The following is a 14849-nucleotide window of genomic DNA, read 5'->3' as shown; positions in this document are numbered from 1 at the left end:
GTGCATGTGTGGGTAAGTCGCTGTACTGAGAGGACGCCAGAAGTCCGCCAGATTCATGTCGCGGGGCGAGGTAATGCGAGTCGGGGCGGGGCGGTGCGTGGCCGTTCTGTATGATAATACTATTACTTATTCTGTGACGAAGAATTGTTTTAGGTTCTAAAGCGTTTCACACATCTTACTTATAGTCCGACAAGAAATGGGCTTGGCAACTGTCAAAGGTTTGCCTAGATGGCGCCATCATAGCTTGCCCCTTTTTTATGAGATTTGGCTTAAAGAGCTGGCATCCAGGGTATTAAAAAAACAAAAATTTGACACAATTCTAGGGATTGACGGGGCAAGCTATGATGGCGCCATCTGCTAAAAACTTCCACCGGCCAACCCCATTGTAGAAAATTATTGAGGGCGCCACTTTCTACGTAACTGTCACATTTTTGACGTAAAATGCTTAAACGTGACAACTTGACAACAATTTAGGATGGGTTTTTTCTAGTTCCATTTTATTTCATTTCTATTATATTATGTCGCACTATAATTCAGGAACTAACGACAAGGACGCAGCAATTCGTAGAAGTGAAATACAGATATCTCTAATGTGTCTAACTAATCATTAGACTCTAATGTATAGGCGCGACTCTGTCGTCAGTTATTAGATGAAGTAAGGCGTGTGAAGCACTGAAGCGAAGTCTTGTTTGTATACTTAAAGCGTCGGCAATGCGTTTGTATCATTTCTGGAGATACAAGCGTCCATAAGCTGCGGTAGCTAGTACACTAATCTAAAAAGTGATCGTTCAAAATATTGTGGGAACTAGTTGTGCACTTAAATGCAGTTTTATTATAGTGACACGTTCCATGTTCTAATTTTTCAGTGAATTATCTGTGGAATCTCGTTGATTATTTCTGGAATTTCCTCGATTATTTCTATATCTCATGCGTGTATTCCAATTTTGTTTATTTATTTATTACGAAATATGTAAACATTACAGTTAACAAAAACCAAGTCGCTTATATATTAACTCACATTTATAGATATATAGATCTTACCTACCGACGTTTCGACACAGGTTTCACTGGTCGTGGTCGCGGTTAGCCGTTTCTCGTTAGACCCGTCTATAAATGTGAGTTAATATGTGTTCAAAACGCGGACATTTTAAATATTAAGTCGCTTATATACTAGGACAATCCATAATATTTATACATTTTAGATAGAAATATATCTGCAATAACTGCAGCAGGCCTCCCGTCAGCCTGATAATACTTTTATTATTACTGGAATCTCGTGGATTATTTCTGGAATCTCGTCTTTGTCGTTGGTACGCGTTATTCAGTGGACTCTCATTGATTATTTGTGTAGTTACCTGTGTGTTCTCGAGTATGGTGAGCACGCCGTGCGCGAGGCGGTTGAGGAACTTGGCGCGCTCGTTGTTGCCGAAGAGCGAGCGGCGCACGGACGCGAGCTGCACCAGGCACGCCAGCGCCAGCCCCGCCAGCCCGCCGCCGCTCAGCGCCGCCTGCAGCGAGAAGAACAGCTCCAGCGTGCCGCCGCCCAGGAACGACCCGCGCCACGACGTCGGGATCTACAATAGGGTATTATACTGTATTTAAAATAAATTATTTTACACAATGCATGAAATAAAGCACCAGATAATTATTAGAAAAATACAGATAGGAGTATTTTTAAACACAACTTCTATTTAATAAATCGGATAGAAATACAGTAGAGTCCGGTTAGTACGACTCCGCATATAACAACCAACCGCTTATAGCGACGTAAGTATAGGCACTTGTTTGGTTTTAGTACTAGCTACTATGAAAGTACTACCGTTTATTACGACTCCGCTTATAACGACCGACCGCTTTTAACGACGGAAATTGACACAAAATCCGTCCGTCAAGTCCGGTTACAACGACGAGCGACGTAGTTTTTACAAATAAATTGTTGGTAAGAAGCTTACTTCGTCCCGCGCACCCAACTTCCCTCCCCCCTTTGCCTATACTCAGGAAGATGAAATAGTCATGTGACGTTTCGGCTTGTAAGAATTGTCTCAATTGAGTAGGCATAAGTTGTTTGTTGAAACAAAAGTAAAAGTTGACTCAAAATTGAAATGTTTGACAAAAAACTTATTTATTTTTTTCATTGTCGATGTATGATTGTCGTCTTGATTAGATCCCTAAGAATTACGACTTTTTATTTTACGGGGTCGAGTAATTTGCGGATGATGAGTGAGTACGCGTACCTACCTACAAAAGTGGCTTCTTCTAAACACACAAGTCTCTGCATTTAAGACAAAGTGTTGTAATACTAACGTAAATAAATATTTTAGTTGAAATGTTTTTTTTTTCTTTGATTGTCGCTTAAAGTATTAATAAATAGAAAATGATGTAATTATTTTGATTAAAAAAATATATTAAAATTGGCAGTTCGTTTAGTGCGACGTCCGATTAGTACGACGTAATATCAGCGGTCCCTTGGGCGTCGTTATAACCGGACTCTACTGTATAAAAAGTAGGTGAGTTGAACGTGACGTTACGATGTAATGTTTCATATAAATTCCATATTAGCAAAACGTTTTGACAGCTCTAAAAAAGTAACTGATTTGACTAATAGGAAAATACCCTATTCAAACATTTTTAAACATAACCTAACCTAGAACCCGATTATTAGCTGTTGGTATTCTTGGAATCTTGAGGGCTATTATTGGAATCTAGTTCCTAGTTGTTGTTATTTTTTGAATCTAAGGTATTATTAGTAGAGATGCAACGGATAGTTGTTTGGCCGGATACCGGATGTTCGGCCTGACTATCGGCCGCATATTCGGTATCCGGCCGCCGAATATTCGGCCGGAGAAACTATACCTACTTTTCGGTTCCTCAGGTGCGCATTTTGCAGGTTTTGACCTGTTTCGTAGTGAACGATCGCGCGGACACATTTCTAGGTACAAAATGAGTGCGCGTGCAAGTGAGTGGAATGTTTAAATACTTTTAAAATAATAAACGAGTACGATTATGACCGTGATTGTTTCTTAAATCAAATTTGTTTACTCCGAAATAAAGCAAAGTTACTATCCGGTATCCGGCCGGATAGTAGGTCACTATCCGGTATCCGGCCATATGTAAAATTAAGGGCTGGTTAGGCCGGATACCGGATAGTAACCGAATATTAGCTGTTGGTATTCTTGTAATCTTGAGGGTTATTACTGGAATCTAGTTCCTAGTTGTTGTTATTTTTGGAATCTAAGTTATTATTAGTACCTGCACGGTGCACAGATCGTCGGAGCACTCGTCGACGGCAGTGCCGATAAAGTCGTACGTGAGACAGTTGTGGGCAAGCCGGAGTAAGCTCGCTATCAGGGCGTGTTGGCTAGCGTCTAGCGGGTCTAGTGCCTTCCCTCTCGCGCCGGAGAGGAGCGAGCAGGACAGGCGGAACATCTCGAACAGTTGTGTGTCTCTGTGGAACGAAAATATTGTGATAAATGAAAAGTATTTCACACAATGTCTGATTATTTTCTAAGTTTGAACATTAAGCAAGAAAATTATAAGTTTTTTTTAATAATAATAAATTTATTTACAAACAAGATATATACCTACACAGGTATTACTAAAATAAATAAATAACTAGGTTAAATCTAAAATAGACCCTTGAGGCATTGTACCAAGGATGCTGGCGGCATTTCCTCGCTGTATCGCAATGCTGATACGTTGTGCGAGGTAGTCGCCAGCTCTTCGGTCACCAGTTACATCAACCAGACGCTTCGCTAATAACAATAAGTTAATAACACATTTTAATTTGTTAGGGGCGTCCTAAAGGTTAAAAACCGGACAAGTGCGAGTCGGACTCGCCCACCGAAGGTTCCGTACTTTTTAGTATTTGTTGTTATAGCGGCAACAGAAATGTATAATCTGTGAAAATTTCAACTGTCTAGCTATCACGGTTCGTGAGATACAGACTGGTGACAGACAGACAGACGGACAGCGGAGTCTTAGTAATAGGGTCCCGTTTTTACCCTTTGGGTACAGGACCCAAATATAAAGTATCATAACTAATCATAAGACTTGTCTGTCACACTGTTTACTCATTATATGTATCCTCGTAAGACCCACCATATAAAGTTATCAAATTTTTAATTTGAACCTTATTCTATAAGTAAATTAGAACGATTTTTGTTTGTTTTAAAAAGCAGTGAAGCAAAAGAAATGCTACTTTATTTGGTTCATGAAAGGTTCAAATTAGATTGCACGAATATGTGCATTGTAATGTACATTTGTGACGTTCGACGGGTAAAGGTACCTCATGGCGGCTGGCGTTTAAGTCGTATAGCGCCGAAATAATATAGGAGCGACGTTAATAATAGCGTAAGCGCCAACCGCCACCCGTGGGACGTCACATTTAGTCTCAGGAGGATATGATATCAGAGAGAAAAACCAGCATATGACTATCTTATAGAATCATTACATACCTAAATGAAGAAGCGATTTTCCTGTGTTTGGCCAGCGAGCGGTTGGCGTCAGCTTCCGACACCTGGTTCATCTCTAGAACCAGTTGCGACAGTAACTGCACTCCTATTGTGCACATTTCTGCTGGGCCCTGCAATTAATGAGAATTTGAAATAGAGAGTTACTGTCATGATATATTATGAAATAAAATGAAAAATATTTATTTTCAGGCAATGATTGGCACATAGATAAACCTTAAAACTAGCATACATATTATTATAAAATATATCTTAGAAATAAAAACAGAATTATGGCTGTGATGGAGTTCGCAACCTTGAAGTGTCAGGGAGCCGGCCGCGGAACCGCCGGAACTTGACTTTCTTTGGCGAAAACTCCTCCTTGGTGAACTATGTAGCTACAGTACATTTACTGCCATCTTTAGACAGACGATTAAAACTGTTAGAACGCAATTTGACTTTGATCATTATTCTTTCACTGATACTTAACTTGTTAAATAATAATATTAACGCCATCTACTCGACTATAGGCCAAAGGTATGGTGCAATCTTTTCGAGCGATGGCGCCATAACCTTCAGCATACTCTCGAGTAGATGGCGTTAATAATAATATTTAATAAGTTAACACATATCAGTGAAAGAATAAGGATCAAATTCAAATGGCGTTCTAACAGTTTTATGTTCAGTTGAAAGATGGCAGTAAATTTACAGTGGCTACATAATTTACTTTGACAATCCGTCTCTATACACTCTACTCTCTTTGGTGCAATTAATGAGCGTGTTATACACGTACAAAATATGCAGAAACTTGCCCCTTTTGTTGCCTAAAATTTATAACATGGACTCGATTTTATATTGACTACATTCACTAGTTCTGAGCAACAATAATTGCTATAACTGTTCAAAATTTTAGGTATCTACGTCAAACGGTCTCTGAGAAAAACGCATTTAACTGATTTGCAAGACTGAAGTGATCCCATAAGTGTTCCGTGAACAAAGTTTTGTACGGAACACAAAAATAATTACATCTTAGCAAACGTTGTGCTTTGTTGGCGAACAGGTTTCATAAAAAATGTGACTCAAATTGTAAAAATGTTATGCCGAATATTCGGCGCTTCGGCCGAGAGAGGGGCCTAATATTCGGTATTCGGCCAAAACTACTAGTCGGGGCATCTCGAAAAAACTGAGGGTTGGAGTCCTGCTCGTGGCGCTTCATGCGTTTCCCTTTTAAAGCAATAACTATAGATAGGTTATACGCGCTCCAAAATTGAAGCACTTAACTTGTGACAATTGTACAGAATGTTCTTCAGTCGCGCCTAGGCAAACGAGAGATGTGCACGTGCTAACGAGCTCGCGCACATCACAAGAGAAAACGACAGGCATACGTTCAACAATGAGTGTAACAAAGATAAATGGTATGCGAAAATTAATCAACAAATTCATCCAGAGGTAATTAAATAAATATGGAAGTATTTTTTGTAATCCTAATGTATGAGTATAACCTATCTATAATTTTATAATATCATTGTTTTAAACAGGTAAACCAGGCATCGTCGTGCTTGGATTGACCATCATGAATAGCACGACGCCACATGGGTCGGTCGGTCTTCGGCCATTTTCTGCCATTACGCATGGGATGTTAAAGGCAACCATATCACGTTTGGCGCAATCGACTGTATCCTCCTAAGGCCCAAGGTCCTGTCTATAGTACATATTCAGTTCGATGAAATTTAAACCATATTCAATTGGAACAGAGTTGCTTTCCTTTTGTTTCGTTGAATTTTCAAACAAATAAAAATCAACTCTATTCTCTGCACTATAGCTTCAAATTTCAGTGGCCAATTTTGGGTTTTTCATTTGTGTGGGCCTTAGGAGGCTGTAATAGAACTCAAATCCAACAGTACAAGGTCTACCTAAAGCTGTAATCATTTTTTCACATCACCTATTCGGAAAGGGGCTTTTTCTCCCTGCTATAGTTCGTTTTTTTTAGCATTAGAAACAACTTGAAAGAAGGTAAGCGATCTTGACATGTCTTTTAATTGAAAAACACTTTTTAAAAATCTGTAATTATTACTTTTGAAAGCAGAAGAATAAAAATGATCGTATTAGATTCATAATTGTTACATATTTGCCGTAACTTATTTTTAAAATGTGTTTTTCACTTAAAAGACACATCAAGATTGTTTACCTTATTTCTAATGCTAAAAAAAACGAACTATAGGAGGGATCAAAGTGGCACTTTTCTTCCCTGCTAGGAGGGATCAAAGTGGTACTTTTCTGTTATAGGACGCACTGTTTTTAATTTTTACATACAATTTTTTTAGCTTAAATAGTGTTTTGATACATGATAATTTCCTCATTTATTTATTTTTTATTTTCCTCATAGTTGATGTGAAAAGCAGTATGTGTCACACGGTATCAAAATTATTTGTATTAGTCTGGGGTATTAACACTTGAATCCCTCATTACACCCAGGATTCTACAATAGAATCCATCGCTTCATTCAGGATTCAATGTACGCCCTTGACGGAAATATATCATTTTAATCCCTTGTAACACAAACTACTATAGTATGTACCTGTAAGAAGGTCCCGACGTCTCCCATGACGTTGTGGAACACGAACTCCTCTTTGACCATGTCGAACCAGCCCAGTTTGGTGATGCGCGCGAACAGGGCCACCAACGCCTGGAGAAAACATAAACAAACATTTATTTTTAGGGTTCCGTACCCAAAGGGTAAAACGGGACCCTATTACTAAGACTCCGCTGTCCGTCCGTCCGTCTGTCACCAGGCTGTATCTCGTGATCTGTGATAGCTAGACAGCTGAAATTTTCACAGATGATGTATTTCTGTTGCCGCTATAACTAAAAACAGAATAGAATAAAGATTTAAGTGGGGCTTCCATACAACAAACGTGATTTTTGACCGAAGTTAAGCAACGTCGGGCGGGGTCAGTACTTGGATGGGTGACCGTTTTTATAGATAATGGTACGGAACCCTTCGTGTGCGAGTCCGACTCGCACTTGGCCGGTTTTTTTAGTACTTGTGAACCACCAATTTACACAAAACCTTAATCAATTATACACCTACACCTCCCTCAAGAATAACTCTCTTAATAAGTGAAAATCGCATGAAAATCCGTTCAGTAGTTTTCGAGTGATAAATAAATATTATAGGGACATTCTTACACAAATTGACTAAGTCCCACAGACAACGATATATATCATATACAAATACTTAAATACATGGCTCAGGAACAAATATCTGTGCTCAGCACACAAATGCCCTTACCGGCATTCGAACCCAGAACCATCGGCTTCGCGGGCAGGGTCACTACCCGCTAGGCCAGACTGATCATCAAAAGTGGAGGTTTATCCCGAACTTACATACAGACAGACGCGGCGGGGAACTTTGTTGTATAAGGTTTAAGATTATGTTGATTGTGTAGCAACACTGTGCATGGGTGGACCTTATTACAAAAAGCATAAGGTCAATCGATGGCATGATGATGATGATGATGGAGGTGGCATGAGCTTTCTCTGCCAAAAATGTGGGATAGGGCTTGTGCACAAAGCACGCGAGGTTCGTCACGGGGGACGGCGGGGCACGAAAAAATCACTATAGATCACGTTGGGGGAGGGGGTATAAGGAAACCTCACGTGTATTTTTCTACAGTGAACGAAACTAAGAAAAAAGACCTACCACATGAGTAGATACTTTTTCTCGGTTTCGTTAAACATAAATCTTCACTCTGCACCCCAAAATAGCGAGTATATTTAACGAAAATAGAAAACTAAACAAGATTTTCTATATACAATACTATTTATCTTAAAATTAGGTCGAATGTAAAAATTTTAAAAAAATACGTGAGGTTGTGTGGGGGGAGGGGGGTAGACAAAAACCTCACCAAATATCACCAAGGGGGAGGGGGGGTCAAAAAGTAGCCGAAAATACCTCGCATGATTTGTGCACAACCCCATACCACAAAAATGGACAAATGTGGGGGGTGTGTGTGTGTGCCGATACGACCTTCAAACCTTCAAGAAAAGAGCGTACTCCCATCTTAAAGGCCGGCAACGCGCTTCACCTCGATCGTGCATTTAAATATCGCGTTGTGACTCAATCGTTTATTATTTTAGTCGTTATTAGTTTTAGTCGCATTTCACCTCGATCGTGAATTTAACTTTCGCGTTATGACTCTATCGTTTATTACTTTAGTCGCATTTCACCTCGATCGTGTATTGTATTGGCGACGTGATTTAACGCAACAGTATGAAGATTGAGTAGATTGATGGTTCTGTAGACTTGGGTGTAATTATTAATTTCGGATAAGGCGTTCAAGAAAGCAAAACAAATGATCTAAGACACAAAGCTGCTTTATTACTCCTTAAAAGAAACCTAATTATCTTAAACTAACACAAATTAGAGTCCCAAACAAACGTCGATCGCAACGAAATGCGTCTACGGTAACATACTACACAAAACATTTAATACTACAATTTAATTATACTAATGTCAAAAGCTACGTGAAAAAGTACGTCAAGTAAAAAAATATAGTGATATCTTTTTCATTCAAGGTGAAATGCGATTCGGTGAATTACTACAACAATTTTATGCTTTTGGGGTACAGGTCTAACAAATCATCTAACCTCTCTATCAGCAGCAGATAACTAAATTTTACGCGTTTACCGGTAGGCCCTTATTAACAAACCGCCTTGATGCATCAATATCATATTCTATTGTCTGTGAAAACTTGTCAAAAACAGTTTAAGGCACAGTATGTATAAGTTAGTCTATGAATTTACTAGAGTCGGTAGTGCTGCATTCTGGCGGCAGAATATTGCAGTAATATCCCCTATAGACGGGAAGGCCTGTGAAGGTCCACCGATGTTGAGTTGACAGTGTGGGCGGTGGTACCTGAACAACGAAGTTCGCGAGCTTGGGGCGGGTGGCGAGGTAGTTCAATGCATAGTTGCGGATGTCCAGGCGCTGCTGGACCGTCAAACTCGTTGTGGACCTGAAACAGACAATATTTTAGCATGTTTTCTTTTATTTCATCATACACACACACACCCACCCACATCACTGGCTCGGTGACCCAAAGAGGATCTTGGCCTCTGACACAAGAGAGCGCCACTCTGCCCTATTCTGCGCCACTTCGCGCCAGTTGGGTATTCCGAGGGCGGACAGGTCTTTTTCGGCTTCGTCACTCCAGCGGTATCTGGGACGCCCGGACGGACGTTTTCCACCCGGGTGCCCTACATACGCTCTTCTCACAGCACGATCCTCCCCCATCCTCTCCAGGTGACCAAGCCAGCGGAGTCGTCAGCGGAGCGGTTTATTTCATCATACTTTATTTATATTTATTTATATGAGCCTAGTGTCCCACTGCTGGGCAAAGGCCTCCTTTCCACGTATCCCGGTCTTGGCCCGTCTCCCACCAGTTCTTGTCAAAGGCGTCGAGGTCATCTCGCCAACGCCGTCGTGGTTTGCCGCGACCTCGAGTTCCATTTTGTGGGGCCCAATTGGTTGTTGATTTAGCCCACCCCGTCTTCGCACGTGTTACACAAAACCTTAACAAAATATACACCTAAACCTTCCTCAAGACTCACTCCATTGATAGGTGAAAACCGCATGAAAATCCGTTCAGTAGGTTTTGAGTTTATCGCAAACATACACACAAAAACAGACAGACGCGGCGGGGGACTTTGTTATGGTTCCGTACCCAAAGGGCAAAAACGGGACGCTATTACTAAAACTGCTGTCCGTCTGTCTGTCTGTCAGCAGGCTGTATCTTATGAACCGTGATAGCTAGGCAGTTGAAATTTTCACAGATGACGTATTTCTGTTGCCACTATAACAACAAATACTAAAAACAGAATATATTAATAATTTAAGTGGGGCTTCCATACAACAAACGTGATTTTTTTGCAGTTTTTTTTATATATATTTGAATAGTTAGTGTTATATAGTTAGTAAGTTCAAAATAAGATATTTTGAACTGTGTTATTACTGTAAATACTTTTGCAAATGTTTATTGTATATAGACTAACATCTAGATTCTAGAATATAATTATATACATGTAGTAATTAGGGTAAGAACTTCGAGCAACACGGAAGGGAGGCGGCATTCGCACTATTTCCCCTCTGCCGAGGTACAAGATTAGCGCGTCAATCTAATCTAGCGCGGGTAATAAAACTAGTTGCACTTGGATTTTTCACTAGACCGAGTCCAGACGCGCGCGTGAACACTGCTGCACAAAAATGCCTATTTGCTCGGTTTTTTGTTATAAAAAGAGGTCGGGGACATCAAATTTATAAAAAGAAAGTGTTACATTTCACATGTAATATTTTTTTTTACATATCATACGTTTAATTATAATTACATTCAAACACAATTATTATATTTTAGTCTCATGTAATTGTTGGATTTATCGATTTTGCTCGCTCAGTACAAATTGCGGATCGGTCGAGCGACAAATCCGACTTCTCATCTCTCAGAATACAATAACATACTTCAACGAAAATGTGTTAGTGTGCGTGTTGTGACACTTGTCACTCGTCCGTACACAAAAAGAGATCGAGGTTTGCAAGATTTGTCTTTGACGTGTGTCATTTTCTATGTATTTGTGTCGTCATTACAGATTGGATTTTGTATGTAAGTGTGTGAGAAGTGCGACTGTGTGCACCTTTCCCCCCGCGAAAAATGGCAGAAAGATTTGTACGGTGAGATATCGCTTGGGCCCCTCCCTTCCGATGTGTCGGAAGCCGGTGTTGCTCGAAGGGTAAGAACAAATACAAATTGCAAGTACAGATAAGGCACGTGGTGGCCTTGATTTTTATCTAAATTATCTAGAACAACTATCATAATATTCATTACATCTTGCAAGTTAACAACACACACACAGACTCAATATGAAATACATATTGTGCAATAAAGACTCAATATGTATTGTGCAATAAAGGGGCAATAATCGACCAAAATTCGAAATGATTTTGAAATAAAAATTTGACACTGAAGATAGAGGGTTTTCATGGCAATCTTTTTATGTCACGTGTCCTCTTAGAGCATAGGTGAAAACCGCGGCGGGGGACTTTGTTTTGTAAGGTGTAGTGATTAGTGGGGCTTCTTGTCATGGTCTCACCTGCTGATGAGCTTGGCGAGGGTTGTGGCGGCCAGCAGCTGCGAGTACGCGGAGTCCGCGCGCTCTAAGAGCGCCTGGCATTTGCTCAGGGTGTCCGGAGACTCCTGTCAAAGATTATCATTATGGTTATTACTCAAATATACAAGTACATGGGTGGCAGAATATTGGGACAGCACCTTGGTTTACGAAGGTCTCTCCCAGCCGGGCTAGCACATGACTGGCGCGACAGTATCTCGCGGCGAGAGACTACCCATACCTCTTTAATTATCATAATTAGAAAAAGACTGTCGTGCCAATCATGTGCTAGGCCTACTGAAGTTGTTGACTATATTAAGGGTCTGCTAGGCTTCTTGGTAGAGTTGGGTTGGCAAGAGTAGTGCCGACAAAGCATCACGCAAAATAGGCGCAATATGACATTTGCGGAAACCCAGGCTGCAAACACCTATATTTTGCTATCAAAAATGCTACGAGATTAAGATTATAGTTCGCTTTTTTAGCATTAGAAATAAGGTAAACAATCTTGATGTGTCTTTTTATTGAAAAACACGTTTTAAAAATAAGTCACGGCAAATATGTAACAATTATGAATCTAATACGATGATTTATATTCTTCTGCTTTCATAAGAAATAGTTACTGATTTTTAAAAGGCGTTTTTCAATTAAAAGACATGTCAAGTTCGCTTATCTTCTTTCTAATGCAAAAAAAACGAACTATAGCAAGGCACACTGAAGCCGTTACCGTAGAATGTAGATTAAGGAAAACTGTAGATATAGTATAAAAAAATTTACCTATTCTGAAAGAAGGCTATAAATAAATAAATAATTTACCTGAAAAGCGACGACAGCCTTCTCAGCCCGGTCCCGCACCTCCGGGTCCTGAGACTCGTAAAGTTGCTTGCACAGCAACTCTATCTGTATCACCTCCTGCACAAACAGATACAATAACTTGCACCATCCTAAGCCGCGGTTAACCGGTTAAACCGTTAACCCAGTGTCAAATCAGCAGCAAAAATAGCTAACTGGGTGAGGTGTTCCGCTAAGACAATAAGTGTTAGCAGTTCATTTTGGACACCTGGATACATCAAACAGTAGTTTTTTGGTCACTTATACTGTATGCTGTATGGTTTTTATGTATATTAATTTTTTCCAAGTATACTCTTACATCTCTTCTTCGTCGTTCCCTCATGACTGAGGATCATGACCAACAACTATGTCCCTCCATTTATCGCCATACATTGGGGTTTTCAGGTCGGGAATGATTTACACTAGCCAAATAATAGGTAAAAACTGTAAAAAATGATACTAATTTAACATTTTTAAGCAGATTTGGACCTTACTACCTATGTTTAATTCATAGTTTGGTAATTATTTTACAATAAACAAAGTTATAAATACATGAAATCATTCTCGACCCGAAAACCCCGATGTATGTTTATCGCGAACAAGGTCTATGTGGGCTGCCCTCTGCATGGAACCACATGCTTGTTTAATAGAATCCGACCATCTTGTAGGGGCTCTTCCTCTAGCATGCTTGCCTTCAACTTGCCCCAGTATGATGTCACTTTCGAGGCTGTGGTGTGGCGACCGCATTATGTGCCTAAAGAATCTAAGAGCCCTCTCCTGGCAGATTGTTACTCTTACATAGATTCATTAGATTCTCATAAAACCATGTATAATCAGGCATGGCTCACTCCATGATTTCGTCGCTTTGCTACAGGTAGCTAAAAGTACATCCATTCCACACCAATTTTGGTGGCTTGCCATAAGCCGCGCGTGGCGCTGTCGCCACCTAGCGGCCATATCTGTCCTGATCGTAACAGACGCGTTTTGTAGGCTTGAGTCGGTCCTGAACTAAGAACTATTAAGAATGAAATCCCATCAAGGACCGAAAGGAACTAAATCTTTTTGCGCGCTCTTAATCGGTCTTTAGGTCCTTTAGTTCAGTGGGATTCGAGAGCGCTTGACTGAGTGAAACGTAAAATAGACGGAACGAAACGGTTGTCAATGTCGCTGGCACGAGTGTGAACGAGATGAAAGAACGACGTGACACTCCTAAGCCCGTAAAATATGAAGGAAAATCCAATATATTTCGACATATTTCACATTTTTAAATTATGTTAAGGTGTTTTAATGTTTAATACCGACACATTGAATTGTATTCAGTTACCAAAGATTGGAAAGAAACCAATGAAAAATCGACTCCTATTCATTCCCGGCTCTCAACGACCGTACTGAACTAAAGGAACTAAAAGACCGAACTAGTTCGTTTGACCGATTGACCGAGAGCGGAGCGCTCTCTGTAGTGACCGAGCAGGCACAAGCCTAGCGTTTTGTTAGAGAGTGAGTCTTCTGTACCTAGATAGTACTATTATTTATTCTATGTACTATCTAAGTACTATACTATACATGGATTTATGGAATCTATTAACTGAATATACTTATACTGCAAAAAATCCAATAAGAAGTCCTGGTTCTTTTAATTGTTGGTCATAATATTGATCATGCATGAAGAAAGTTAAGTATTCAATTAGGAACAAGAATATAGTACACCTACTTAAAGCAATTGAGTGTAAGTTAGATTTGTTTAGTGTACGTGTTACGGATGTCGAAACATTGCGATAGGAATGGCATCTAAATGAAAACATTGACAAGCCAAATTCAAGGGTATGGGTTACATGAAATACGTCAACAACTAGCATCAAAATATAACCAAAGCGCCGGTATATGTGTCAAGTATATTGCTTCATCTGACGCATAACCGCACACCACATAATCATGTATAATAGGTAAATAACACGAAAATTTATAGCAAAAACTGTGTCAAACCATAGTATGGAGTCCGGAAATGCACTTCAAAAAACACGTGCAAGTTATGCACGAACATTGGAAATAAGTGAATTATTTGAATTTTAGAGTATTATAGGATCATCTGTCAGTCTCAAAGAACCTGAATTAAGTTAATATTGCATAAAAATCGCAATATTTTGGTACTCACCTGTTCTTCGGCCATCTTTGTTATTTTCTCGCATTTGAAATGACGTTTTGATATTGCTTAAGGTTAAGTATGCGACATGTAGTGCGCATTTCTGGTATACACTTAAACAAATTCTTACATTAATGAAAGTAAGAAAATATTTTAAGTTATAATGTCCACTACTAACAGTTAAATTAAACTAAAATTAAATGCCTAAAATGTATTCGTACATCTAGTTAAGGCAATTAATTTTGCATATACTGTAAACAAAACGCGAATAT

General features: G+C 39.6%; 1 protein-coding gene across 1 annotated transcript in view; it reads right to left on the bottom strand.

The window, feature by feature from the left end:
• LOC134803423 (exportin-7-B) overlaps nt 1–14614 on the bottom strand; it is a 72078-nt gene extending 57464 nt beyond the window's left edge. Inside the window, exons 1-8 of the mRNA XM_063776243.1 lie at nt 14590–14614; nt 12423–12518; nt 11595–11698; nt 9367–9466; nt 7027–7134; nt 4455–4582; nt 3250–3445; nt 1356–1574 (exon numbers count right to left, since the gene is read on the bottom strand). Coding sequence (XP_063632313.1) covers nt 1356–1574; nt 3250–3445; nt 4455–4582; nt 7027–7134; nt 9367–9466; nt 11595–11698; nt 12423–12518; nt 14590–14604 — 966 coding nt within the window. The 5' untranslated portion in view covers nt 14605–14614. The remainder of the gene's footprint in view (nt 1–1355; nt 1575–3249; nt 3446–4454; nt 4583–7026; nt 7135–9366; nt 9467–11594; nt 11699–12422; nt 12519–14589) is intronic.
• Nucleotides 14615–14849: the final 235 nt, after the last annotated feature.

The sequence above is a fragment of the Cydia splendana genome, chromosome 26, assembly GCF_910591565.1.
Source record: "Cydia splendana chromosome 26, ilCydSple1.2, whole genome shotgun sequence".
NCBI classification, from domain to species: Eukaryota; Metazoa; Arthropoda; class Insecta; order Lepidoptera; family Tortricidae; genus Cydia; species Cydia splendana.
The sequence above is the reverse complement of the archived record's forward strand: the minus strand, read 5'-3'. Positions and strand labels throughout refer to the sequence as shown.